General features: G+C 43.6%; 1 protein-coding gene across 1 annotated transcript in view; it reads right to left on the bottom strand.

Annotated features, from left to right (window-relative positions):
• LOC119417411 (SRSF protein kinase 3) overlaps window positions 1–12,177 on the bottom strand; it is a 118,795-nt gene that overhangs the window by 18,299 nt on the left and 88,319 nt on the right. The window contains exon 16 of the mRNA XM_037684613.1: window positions 3,693–3,762. Within this exon, the coding sequence (XP_037540541.1) occupies window positions 3,693–3,762 (70 nt within the window). The remainder of the gene's footprint in view (window positions 1–3,692; window positions 3,763–12,177) is intronic.

The raw sequence follows: 12,177 nt of genomic DNA, 5'->3' as shown, positions 1-12,177 counted from the left end.
AAAAAAATGTTATGAATATTGGTCCCCAACCGAACCGAGTCTACCGGGCTATCAGGTGTGAAAACAACCTTGATGTACAGTGACTAGCTCATGGGTGTTCATGGAAGAGGATTCAGAAACTGAGAGAGAGTTTTTAGTAAAAGTAGAGGAAAAGAGCGCAGCAATGGAAGGGTTAAATGTTGGACAAGGCCTTGCTGGGGGGGGGGGGGGGGGGTTGGACTTGTTGACAAAAGAAGTGTTGAAAGAAATGGGTTTGTGGTCAGAGAAAACTGCATCCACAATTTCTTTTTTTTCCCCTTGTCCTGTCCTGCATTGTGACACTTAGATCTATTGTCTGAGTGTCAAAGTGATGCCCTACAGATTTACTTTCACAAGCAGAAAATTATGGCTGGCCTTAATGCTCCACTTGATATGAAAATTTAATTTTATTAGAATTTGCTATGGGCTTGTTTCAGATGTAATGGACATGGGGATGACAAACAAAGAAGATGACAAAGCAGAAAAGTGAGAGAAGGGTTAAAAGGTAAAGGAGGAGATAGGAATAGAGGAGAGAGAGAGAGGTATAAAGAGAGCACAAATCAACATCATTGAAGTCTACCTCTAGACCTGCGGAAAAAAAGACAAGACAAAACCGAGAAACCACAACAACAAACAACATATAATGATACTTGTAACATCATTAGAAAGTATTTTATACAGTACATGGTAATACAAGATATATTTGATGGCCACCACAACCCAACTGAGTGTGTATCTGATAAACACCTGAATCTAAACACCTGTGTGAGCATGCTTGTCACTGTAAGGTTTCTCCATAAAAATGTTCAATAGTGGATGTGGGGACCCACAGACCCATCCCCACAGGACATGATGGTAACACAGGGAAGACCGGAACCACAGACACACAGCAGCCACCAAGCCCAGAACTCCAGGAGTCACCCAACAGGGACACCCGCACCCCCCAGAGAGAGAAGCAAAGGGAAGCCCCGGGTGATCCCCAGCTACCACAATGCAGAAACCCCAGGAGGCTGCAGCAACAAGTCCACAGGCCCCGCCGGCAACCCGCCCCTCCAGAGTAGATCCGGCCATGGACACCGAGCCCCGAGTCCCGAGGTCATACCACCCTCCAACAGAGGCCCGGCAGAGCCAGGGCACCCAGGCCCCAGCAAGCAGCCACTGGGGTGTGCACGCACACACCCCACTACCCAGCCCCAGCTGCTGACAGCCATCAATGCACCGGTGGCAGGAGGGCCCACCACCAGAGGGGAGTACAACACACCAAATAGGGGGAGGGGGGGCAAAATTGATCCAAGAGAGGGGACCGTCCAAAACCCAACCTGAGACATAAACAGGCACACAGAGGGGCCATCCATGTGCCCCACCAGCCCGACATCGACCGCAAGCTGGCCCCAAGCCGGGGGCCAGAGCAGCAGGGAACAACAGCCAAGGAAGGCCGGCCCAGCGCACCAATGCTTCCCTACAGCCCCACACCACAGACTTGGAGAGGCCCCGACATGCCACCCATGCACCCCCCACACACACAGCACCCCCCACTGCAAATGTCACACCAGGCCAACCAGCCAGCACCCCGTCAAATTGAAGCCATGCCCCTGACCGCCACCATGCACCACCAACGACCACACATGCACAACCACAGCTGACCCTCTGCCAGAACCCGGCAGCCACCCCCAGCCAAAGGGCTGGCCACTGCAACCAGGAACCCTGATCAAAAGATCCAAACAACCCAGGGAGAACCCGAGCACCGACCCCACCCCCAATCGCCCCCCAAGGCCCAACACCCACCCACAGCCCAGACCCCAACCAGGCAGCCTACCCCCCCTATCCTCAACCCCAAATGTCAAATGGAGAATGAGGGTTTAAGAAAAACAGGAAGACCCAACTCCTCCCTCCACCCACTCAAATGAGGTGTTGATGCATGTTGTTACAAAGTGCGTTTAAAATGGGGGGGATGAGGTGGCAACTGGCACAGACCCACCCCCTCCCCAGAGAGCAGGCAGTGCCTGTTCACCTCCCCAACCCTTGCCCAGTACCCTAAATGTCTACATGCTACATATGAGAGTGGGCACAGGTCCCGGGGGTGAGAATTATTACACATCCCACCCCCTATATGCCACCGTGTGCCCACTCCAGACCCTATATATGCATGTGTCATGAGAATCTTATATGTAAGTGTCAAGGTTGTTTAATAAAATTGGGGCCCAGGTCTCCACGAACCATGGAGATGGAGAATCCTCCCCGCAGCTCAGTTGTGCACCTGAACCCTGCTTGAGTGGTGGTGTGATGGAGTGGGCGGAGGAAGACGTCGGGATGGGGAGGAACAACTGAGGTGGCAATGCCCTCCCAGGGGGCCAGCTCCCCCACTGACCCCAATAGGCACCCCCATTCTCTGAGATCCACCAGGGGAGGGAGGCTCCAGTGCATCCATCCAGGAGCAGGAGGCAGCTGCACCACCAGGGACCCAGGCCAGGGACCAGCACATAGCCCCAAGGACCAACTAGAACCCGGGCCAGCGACCCAACCCCCCCAGAGATCGTCCAGACCCCTAACCGGTCCCCAGCTCAACACCCAGCCCCCCGACCAAAGAGGCCACCAAATTCTAGCAGCAACAATCAGCCAGGAGTGCCCGAACAGCTGCAGATAGCGCACCACGATGACCGAGAGCGCACCCCCACCCCCACAAAAGGACCAACCAGTCCAACACAGCAACACCCACAATGAGAGTACCCCACGCAAGGGAGGGCACATGCCTAACACACCCAGACACCCCAGACAGAGTGCAGAGCCACCTGAGATAAAGCCCCCCCCCACCCACAGCCCCTCACAGCCCAGACCCCCAGCCAAGCACCAGACTGCAGCCACAGCCAGGCAGGAAAACACCCAGGCTGAATTCACCTGCCCCCTCTCATGCACACCCCCCCCCTCCAATGGCAGAGGCCCCAAAGCCCACCAGCGCTCCAAGGGCCCCCAGGTCAGGGTCAGGCACCGGCGCATGCACTGGTCCAAGATCCCGACAACATACCCGCCAAGACCCGAGACCCCCGGGTCAAGTCGGGACCCAATACCATACCACTTTATTTATAAAGCACTTAAAACAGCAACAAGGCCAACCAAAGTGCTGTACAGACAAAACAACAGGTAACACACAAAGAAAAATACAAAATGAGGTAAATCAGAATATAGACAAAAAACGATGCAGAAAATGACGACCCCAGCCCGGAAGCGACACTCCCCCAGAACCCCGAACCCGCGCCCACCCCAAACCCACCCAGAAGCAACCAGGCCACCAGGCCAGTAACCTGCGCCCACCGGTACAGACCGCCCAGAAGCCTGCATGCAGCCAGCAGAGGTCAACGCCCAGACTGAGAGAGAGTTTTTAGTAAAAGCAGATGAAAAGAGCGCAGCAGTGGAAGGGTTAAATATTCGACAAGGCCTTGCTGGAGGGGGAGGGAGTTTGGACTCGTTGACAAAAGAAGTGTTGAAAGAAATGGGTTTGTGGTCAGAGAAAACTGCATCCCCAATTTCTAACTCAGAAACAGATAAACCAAAGGTTAATACTAAAACCAGTGTGTGGCCATGCTGGTGTGTCTGTGCATGCGCGTGTGTGTTTGCAGATGTCTCTGTCTTTGTGTGTGTCTGTGTGTGTGTGTGTGTGTCTGTGTGTGTCACACCACCTTCATCTCTGGTGTAGTCTTCTCCTGAATGAGGTTCGAATAGATAATCTCCTGTTGCCAGCTCAAATGCCTGAAACACACAACATCAGACTGTGATGACCCCAGAACCTCATTACAACAGAACCTCCCTGGCAGAACCTTTTTTTTTTTTAAGTCCACAAATGCCATCCCTCCATCCATTATGTTCCTCTTCTTCTGAAGTCGGGTCATGGGAGCAGCAGCTTGAGCATGCAGGCCTTGACAACTCTTTCCACAACCACCTCTTCCAGCTCTTCTGGGAGGACTCCAAGGCATTCCCAGGCCAACCGAGAGACGTAATCTCTCCAGTGTGTCCTGGGTCTTCCCCTGGGTCTCCTCCCAGTCGGACATACCCGAAGCACCTCCCTAGTGAGGCGCCCAAGGAGCATCCTTACCAGATGCCCAAACCATCTCAACTGGCTCCTCTTGATGTGGAAAAGCAGCAGTTCTACTCTGAGGCTCTCCTGGATAACTGAACTTTTCACCCTATCTCCAAGGGGGAGCCCAGATACCCTGTGTAGTGATGTAGGGACAGCTTTTGCTGTAACATACTACTAATTAATTATTCTTAAAGCTAGTTCAAGCACAAAGAATATGAATAGTTTAATTTACAACGGATTCTTTCTTTTTCGAGTTAAATTTCTGCCATGTGACCAAGATAACTTGTGGAGTGGAGCTTATAATTAGTGACATGAGACGCCATTTTATCTTTGACCCATCAGAATAAATGCAGTCATTTAATTAACAGAATCAAAATTTAACATCAAACATGTACACATTGATTTGCTGATCTGTTTCTGATTAATAAACTTGGCACGATTCACTAAACAAGACAACAGAAGATTACTGATTGAGACTGATTCATCTCTGAAGGCATCTAGCTTGATTTACTGGCAAATAGAAGTTTAAAGAGAAGGAGAATAGAAGTTTAAAGATTTAAAGAGGAGGTTTAGATGGATGAAAGTTATGTGTTGAACCAGAAAATGGCACCCTTCCTCCGACCTCATCTCAGCCCTCCGGTACACTTAGGGCGTGAACGCCTTGTTACCTGAGCCGAGGATACATCAACTCCGGAACAGAGGTCCATTGGCACGCTACTTTTCAGCGTCTCCGGTCAGGGTGGCTAAGAATCTTTATAAGTAGTTCCATATGCTCCGTTCAACAGAATATGCTTCCTTCAAAGTTGAGAGCATGTACTGCTCGGGGTGAGTCACAGCGAGGCAGCTGGGACTCCATTGAAATGGAGGGACCCTTGGCACATGGTCCAATCCATCAGCTATTTTTCAGCTGTAAGACTCCATCAGACTGAGTCTCATCTTCGACTGAAAGTTCCAGGAAGACTGGAAAGACAGAGAGACTGGAAAAGACTGAATAGTTCCAAGAAGTGTTGCCTTTTAAAGGGTATCCACTTCCTGTCACTTGGTACTTCCTGATTGGTTGAAACAACCAGCAGGGGTGTAGTTTTAGTGATGTCAGAGGGTTATCAGAAGTCAACAGAGAGCAGAAATGTTTTAAGAACGGTTAGTACAGACAGAGAAATATTTTGAAGAAGTGCGAGAAAGCAGGTGCCAGCCAGTTCTTATTTACTGTCTGAGAGTTTTAAAAACAAGGCACTTCGTTCTCATAACTTGTCTCTGACTTTCGACCGACATCAGGTCCACTCCTCACACAGACAGAAGAGTGAATGCACACTTACTTCGTAAATAGACATTCAATTGTATGATCAAAGTCTAATGAGGTTTAAAAATCATTAATACTGTTTCACGGTTGATTTAAACGAGTGGTTTACTTCAACATTTAGAAATGGTATGAACTAAACACACTTTTGATTATCAAGATATTGTAAAATAGTTAATGATAATATAAAAAAGAAAAGTGTTCTTTCAATTGATTAATTCAGGATACAATTAAATAGTCTCTTAATGAGATAATTTGTATTTCTGGATTCAAATCAATGAAATAACAGTTCCTGTCCCCTGAAGGTCTTCAGAGACAGATTGATGTCGGAGGCCTAGTTCACTACAGTCCCCCCTTTGGAAATCATCGACTGTCCATGGGGATGAATTCCAACATGAACTTACATCTCCGAATGTCCTTGATCTTGATGTAACCCAGCAAGAGGAAAACAAAAGTCAAAGAAGGTAATCCCACAACGGTTTTGGTAATTCCATAATGTTTTTGGTAATTCCATTGCAGCAACGCTTTAACCCCTTGGAAACAAAGTCTGTAATCCATTGGAAAAAGTCATATAATCCACAACGATAAATCCACAACGATTGGAGGTGTTGTTGACTACTTTTACTTTTACTGAAGGACGATCCACCTCCGTGGAGTCGTTGTGTTCACCTGGAGGAGACGCTCCGGTGCTTTGAAGCGCCGCCGGACCGGAGCAGAACCGCGCCACCGGACTGGGCCGCCGGACCGGAGCAGAACCACGCTGCCAGACTGGGCCGCCGGACCGGAGCAGAACCGGGCCAGGGATATCTTCAGCCTCTTCGTCTCTCATGCTTGGAGCGCCGGAGCCGAACTGGAGCAGAACCGGACCAGTTGCCGACTTCAGCCTCAGCCTCTCCGGTCAGTCTCGCTTTTCACCGGGGGTGCCCCGTGCTGTCGGGTGCTGAGAAGCAGAGGAGCACCGTGGAGGAGCAGTGTGAAGGAGAAGATCTGCGTGGTGCTCGAGTGAAGTTCGGAGTTTGTATCGGAGCTGCTGCAGGCCTCCATCCAAAATCACCTGGATAATAATTAATTTTATTCCGGATCACGCTGTTGGCCCCTGCTGACCTGAAACGAGCTTGTATCATGTCTTTCTCGTCAGGAGGATTTTCTGGCAGCTCGCTCTGCTATTTGCTGCGAATTATCTGTCTCTGTTTCGGCCTGTTGATTCTGGACCCAGCTTCTGTTTCCCATGGGAGTATCCATCCATCTTCACTGGGGGGCCGGAGCCCCCCTCAGCCCAACTCAAACTGCAGTTGGGCCAACTCGTCGGGTTTGATTGCCCATTTGAACTGTGACGTTTTATGGTCTGAAACTTTTCTGCATCATTCATATTACTGTCACTATTTTCAGTTCTCAGATTATCTGGAGTCACTGAATCTTGTTAATACACCTGAATCTGTCCATCACTGCAACTTTCACTGTTTTTGGGTTCTGAATGATCACGTCTTCATTAATGTTTCTCATGGTTCAATTATGGGGGCTAATTGTCACACTGTTAACTCCTGTAATTACACATCAGTCACAAAAAACTCAAGAAAATGTCTAATAATAATGTTGTTACTGCTCTCAGGGATTCAACCCAACCCTGGACCCCCCACTAATTACAGCACACCAAATGACTTTAAAAATGCCTCTGGGCTTCATTTTCTGCATGTAAACGCTTGTAGCCTTCTGAAAAAACTTGATGCTGTGAAAATCCTGGTCAGTTCTTCTGGGGCAGATGTTATCTTTATTTCTGAATCCTGGCTCAACAAATCTGTAATGAATAATGACATGGTAATCAATGGATTTAACATCTACCGCTGTGATCGTCAAAAAAGGGGGGGGGGGGGGGGGGAGTCATTATTTACATTAGAGATTCTCTGGTTTCAAGTCTTGTGTCTTCCAAAACAATTCCAAACCGTTTTGAAGCCTTATCTGTAAATATCACCTTGAATGGAGGCCAGATTTTAACTGTAGTAGGTTGTTACCGCCCACTCTCAGCATCCCCTGAGGCATTAACTGCCATGAAGGAATTTCTTGGTAATTTAAAATTCACAGAGATCTTTTTGGCTGGAGATCTCAACATTGATTGGTGTAAGTCGACCCCCCTCAGTGACAAATTCAAGGAATATTGCTTGTCTTTTAATTTAACCCAACTGATCGACTCCCCCACTAGATTAAATAAAAACCATCCTGAAAATTCCTCCATCTTAGACCTGTTTCTAACTAATATGCCTCACAAATTCCCTGGTACAGGTGTATTTGCTGATCTTTTGAGTGATCACTGTGTGACAGCTGCTTTGAGAGATATTAAACTTCCACCTTCTAAGCCCAGATTAATTCAAAAAAGGGATTTGAAACGTTTTTGTGAACAGTCATTCCTCTGGGATCTGTCTCACTTTGACTGGCAATGTATTCTGTTAACTGATGACGTGAACTCCACTTGGAACTATTTCCATAATAATTTCATTTATTTCCTGAACATACATGCTCCTTTTCGTCAGTTCAGAATAAAGGGACGAGACAGCCCCTGGTTTACTCCAGAGCTAGCTGACCTCCTGCACAGGAGAGATCATCTTTGGGCCGCAGCGAGAAAATCTGACTCAGACACTGATTGGTTGAGTTTTCGACAGATGAGGAATAAATGCACAACTGCTGTCAAAGCAGCAAAACGCAACTATTTCTTATCTCAGACCTCCAAAAATCTAAATGACCCGAACAGATTCTAGAAAACCATCAAATCTCTCTAAGGCACCCCCCAATCATCTGACCTCCCATCACAACTTCTCGTTAACTCTGTTCCTGTGTCAAATAAGCAAGAGATCCTGAAATGTCTCAACAAACATTTTGTTGCTTCTGGTTCTTTATTTGACACAGTTACTAATGGAAGATCAGCCACTTCACTTAATAACCAAACTTCTACAAATCAAATCCCTCCTACAAGTCAATCCTCAGTTAATCACAGCTTCTCTTTTTCTCCATTCTCAGTCAGTGAGGTCAATAAACTGTTAATAGATCTTGATCCTAAAAAATCTGCAGGTCCAGATGAACTTCCACCTTATTTCTTAAGGCTGGCCGCTCATATCATCACAGTCCCTGTGACCCATATCTTCAATCTCTCCATAAGACAAAACTCCATCCCAGACACTTGAAAACAGCCTTTGTTCTTCCTTTGCTGAAGGGAGGAGACCCCACCTCACTGAACAACTATCGACCAATCTCTAAACTCTGCATTTTAGCCAAGGTTCTAGAAAAACTGATAAACTCTCAAATCAAAGATTACCTGGACTCATTTAACATCTTACCTCCACATCAATCTGGTTTCAGGAAACAACACAGCACAACCACTGCTTCACTGAAGGTTCTTAATGATGTTGCTGAAGCACTGGATGCTAAGGATTATTGTGCTGCACTTTTCTTAGACCTGTCTAAAGCTTTTGACACTGTGGATCATAACATCTTGTGTCATAAACTCTCAGAAATTGGTTTCTCAGAACACACCATTGGTTGGTTCTCTAACTATCTTTCAGACCGGAGGCAATGTGTTCAACATAATGGTACTTCCTCCAGTTATTTAACAGTCAACAATGGTGTACCACAAGGCTCAGTCTTAGGACCTACCCTCTTTACAATCTACATAAATAATGTAGGTAAAAACATCCCTAATTTCTATGCTGACGACACAGTTGTTTATTGTCGAGCTAAAACTGTTGCTAAGGCTTTCCAGCTTTTGAAATCTGCATTCAACATCATCCAGACTGATTTGCTTCGCCTCAAACTTGTCCTAAATGCCGACAAAACCAAAGGGATGCTTTTTTCAAATAGGAAGTTGGTCCCAGCAGTTCTTCCTCCGATTTTATCCTCAAATGGTGTCCCCATTGAGTTTGTTGATTCCTATAAATATTTGGGTATCTTGGTCGACTCACATCTCTCTTTTAAGTTCCATGTGGAAAACTTGATAAAGAAACTCAAAATACATCAATAATCTGTCAAAATACAGGAAGGATCTCAGGCTAAAATAATAAAAGACCTGAAAGATCTGGAAAAACTAAAATGAGCTCAGGAGATCACAGATGATAAATCATTGACATAACTTCACAAACAAGAAATTAACAAAATATAAAACAACCAAATACATTAAAACATGGCAACATACGAAGACTTAGAGTTTAAAATATACAATGTTGAAGATGCGATTGATACAAATTTTTTCCCTGAAATAAAAGACTGTGAATATTACAATGAAGAACAGTTTAATGACATCAATATAACAAATGGAGGTCTCTCTATTATTCACTTTAACAGTAGAAGTTTAAATGCAAATATATCCAAAATAACAGATTATTTAAAACAGCTAAACAGAACTTTTACAATAATAGTACTGTCAGAGACATGGCTCAACGATGAAAACACAACTAATGTTCACATGGAAGGGTATGAATTATATCTTTATTTTTTTTTTCATTTAGCCTTTATTTATCCAGGTTAGTCTCATTGAGCCACGAGAACTCATTTTCAAGAGAGACCTGTTTAGGGAGCACATGGTGGGGGTTAAAGGCCTTGCTCATGGGCCCAGAGTGGGGCAAATGAGGGTGGGGGCAAGTGTGGGTGTTTCACCTACCCCACCCACAATTTTGATGTTGTCGGGGCCGGGGCGTGAACCGGCGATCTTCGGATCACAGGCCCACCTCTCTAACCTCTGCGCCACCACTCCCCCTAATCATGTGAATCATGTAAATCATGTGAACAGAAGCAACAAAAGAGGTGGTGGAGTGGCTCTATTTGTTAAAAATGAAATAAAATGTAAATTAATTAATGAAATGTCAATCATTGTTGATAATATCATGGAAATAATAACAATAGAAATAATAAACAAGAATGATAAAAACATATTGATAAGTTGTGTATATCGATCTCCAGGATCAAATATAGAAATATTCACTGATAAAATGGTACAACTATTGGACAAGAGTTTTAATAAAAGCATTTTTTTCTGTGGAGACTTTAATATTGACCTGGGAAATAAAACAGATTCAAATAACATCAGTACATTTACAAATTCATTGTGTAGTTTAAATCTTTATCCGTTAATATCTAAACCAACAAGAATTACAACTCATAGTGCTACAATAATCGATAATATTTTCACAAATATAACAAATGGGGACGTGATGGGAGGTATTTTAACGAATGATTTGAGTGATCATTTACCAGTTTTCACGATTTATAAAAATGATCAAAACATTACAAAAGAAATTACAATTAAGGAAAAAACAATAAACACATCAAAAAAAGCAATGGACAAATTAAAAGATGATTTACATAAACAAAGCTGGAAAGACGTGTATGTTGATGATGTGAACAGATCATATGATGAGTTTATGAATATTTTAGGAGCTCTGTATGAAAAGAATTGTGTGCAAAATAATTATTCAAAGAGAAATGTTGTTGACCAACCATGGATGACGAAAGGGTTGAGAAATGCTTGTAAAAAAAGAATTATTTGTATACATGTTTCTTGAAATTGAGAACACAAGAGGCCGAAGAGAAATATAAGAAGTATAAAAATAAATTAGTAGCGATTATAAGGAAACACACAAGAAGGAATATTATAGTGATTTATTAAATAAAAGTAATGGTGATATGAAAGCTACATGGCGAGTAATAAATAGTGTTCTGAAAAGTCATAAAGCAAAAACAGGTATTTCACAATATTTTTCGAAGGATGACGATGAAATCCATGATGAAAATGAAATTGTAAATGGATTTAATCATCATTTTGTGAACGTTTGCTCAAGCCTTGCAGCTAAAATACCAAAAGTAGACAATAATGTGAACTATTCAGTTATAAGTTGTGACAACAGTATTTTTCTTAATGGAACTGACAAAGAAGAAATAATGAATGTAGTAAAAAATCTTACAGATAAGAGATCAAAAGACTGGGTGGACATGGATATGATGTTTGTAAAGGACATAATGAGTTATGTTATCGAGCCGTTTACATATATTTGTAATTTATCATTTTCAAAAGGAATATTTCCAGACAATATGAAAGTAGCTAAGGTAGTTCCTCTCTAAAAATGGTGATAAATGTGTGTTCAATAATTATAGACCAATATCCTTATTACCACAGTTCTCAAAAATTCTAGAAAAACTGTTTGTGACCAGATTAGATAAATTTATTACTAAACAAAACATTCTAAGTAGCAGTCAGTATGGGTTTAGAGCAAAAAAACTCTACATCAATGGCTCTCATGGAAATAATAGAACAAATAACTACTGCTGTCGATCAAAAACAGTATTGTGTTAGTATTTTTGTTGATTTAAAAAAAGCATTTGATACTATTGACCACACTATTCTCCTTGAAAAATTAAATAAATATGGTATGAGAGGACCAGCATTACACTGGGTATCTAGCTATTTAAAAGATAGGAAAAAGTTTGTACAAATAAATGGTGTAAGATCTGACCTGTGCAATATCACTTGTGGAGTTCCTCAAGGCTCTGTACTTGGACCAAAGTTATTTATTTTATATGTGAATGACTTAGTGAATGTATCAGGACTCCTCAAATGTGTCCTGTTTGCAGATGACACCACATTTTTTTGTTTGGGTAAAGATGTAAAACGGATGTTGGAATTGATGAAGACAGAATTTGATAAAATACAAACTTGGTTTAAACTTAATAAATTATCATTAAATTTAGATAAAACTAAATACATGATATTTAGTAACAAAAAGAGAACTGTTGATGATCCATTTAAAATTGA

This window comes from Nematolebias whitei, chromosome 11 (genome assembly GCF_014905685.2).
Source record: "Nematolebias whitei isolate Nwh7 chromosome 11, NemWhi1, whole genome shotgun sequence".
NCBI lineage: Eukaryota > Metazoa > Chordata > Actinopteri > Cyprinodontiformes > Rivulidae > Nematolebias > Nematolebias whitei.
The sequence above is the reverse complement of the archived record's forward strand: the minus strand, read 5'-3'. Positions and strand labels throughout refer to the sequence as shown.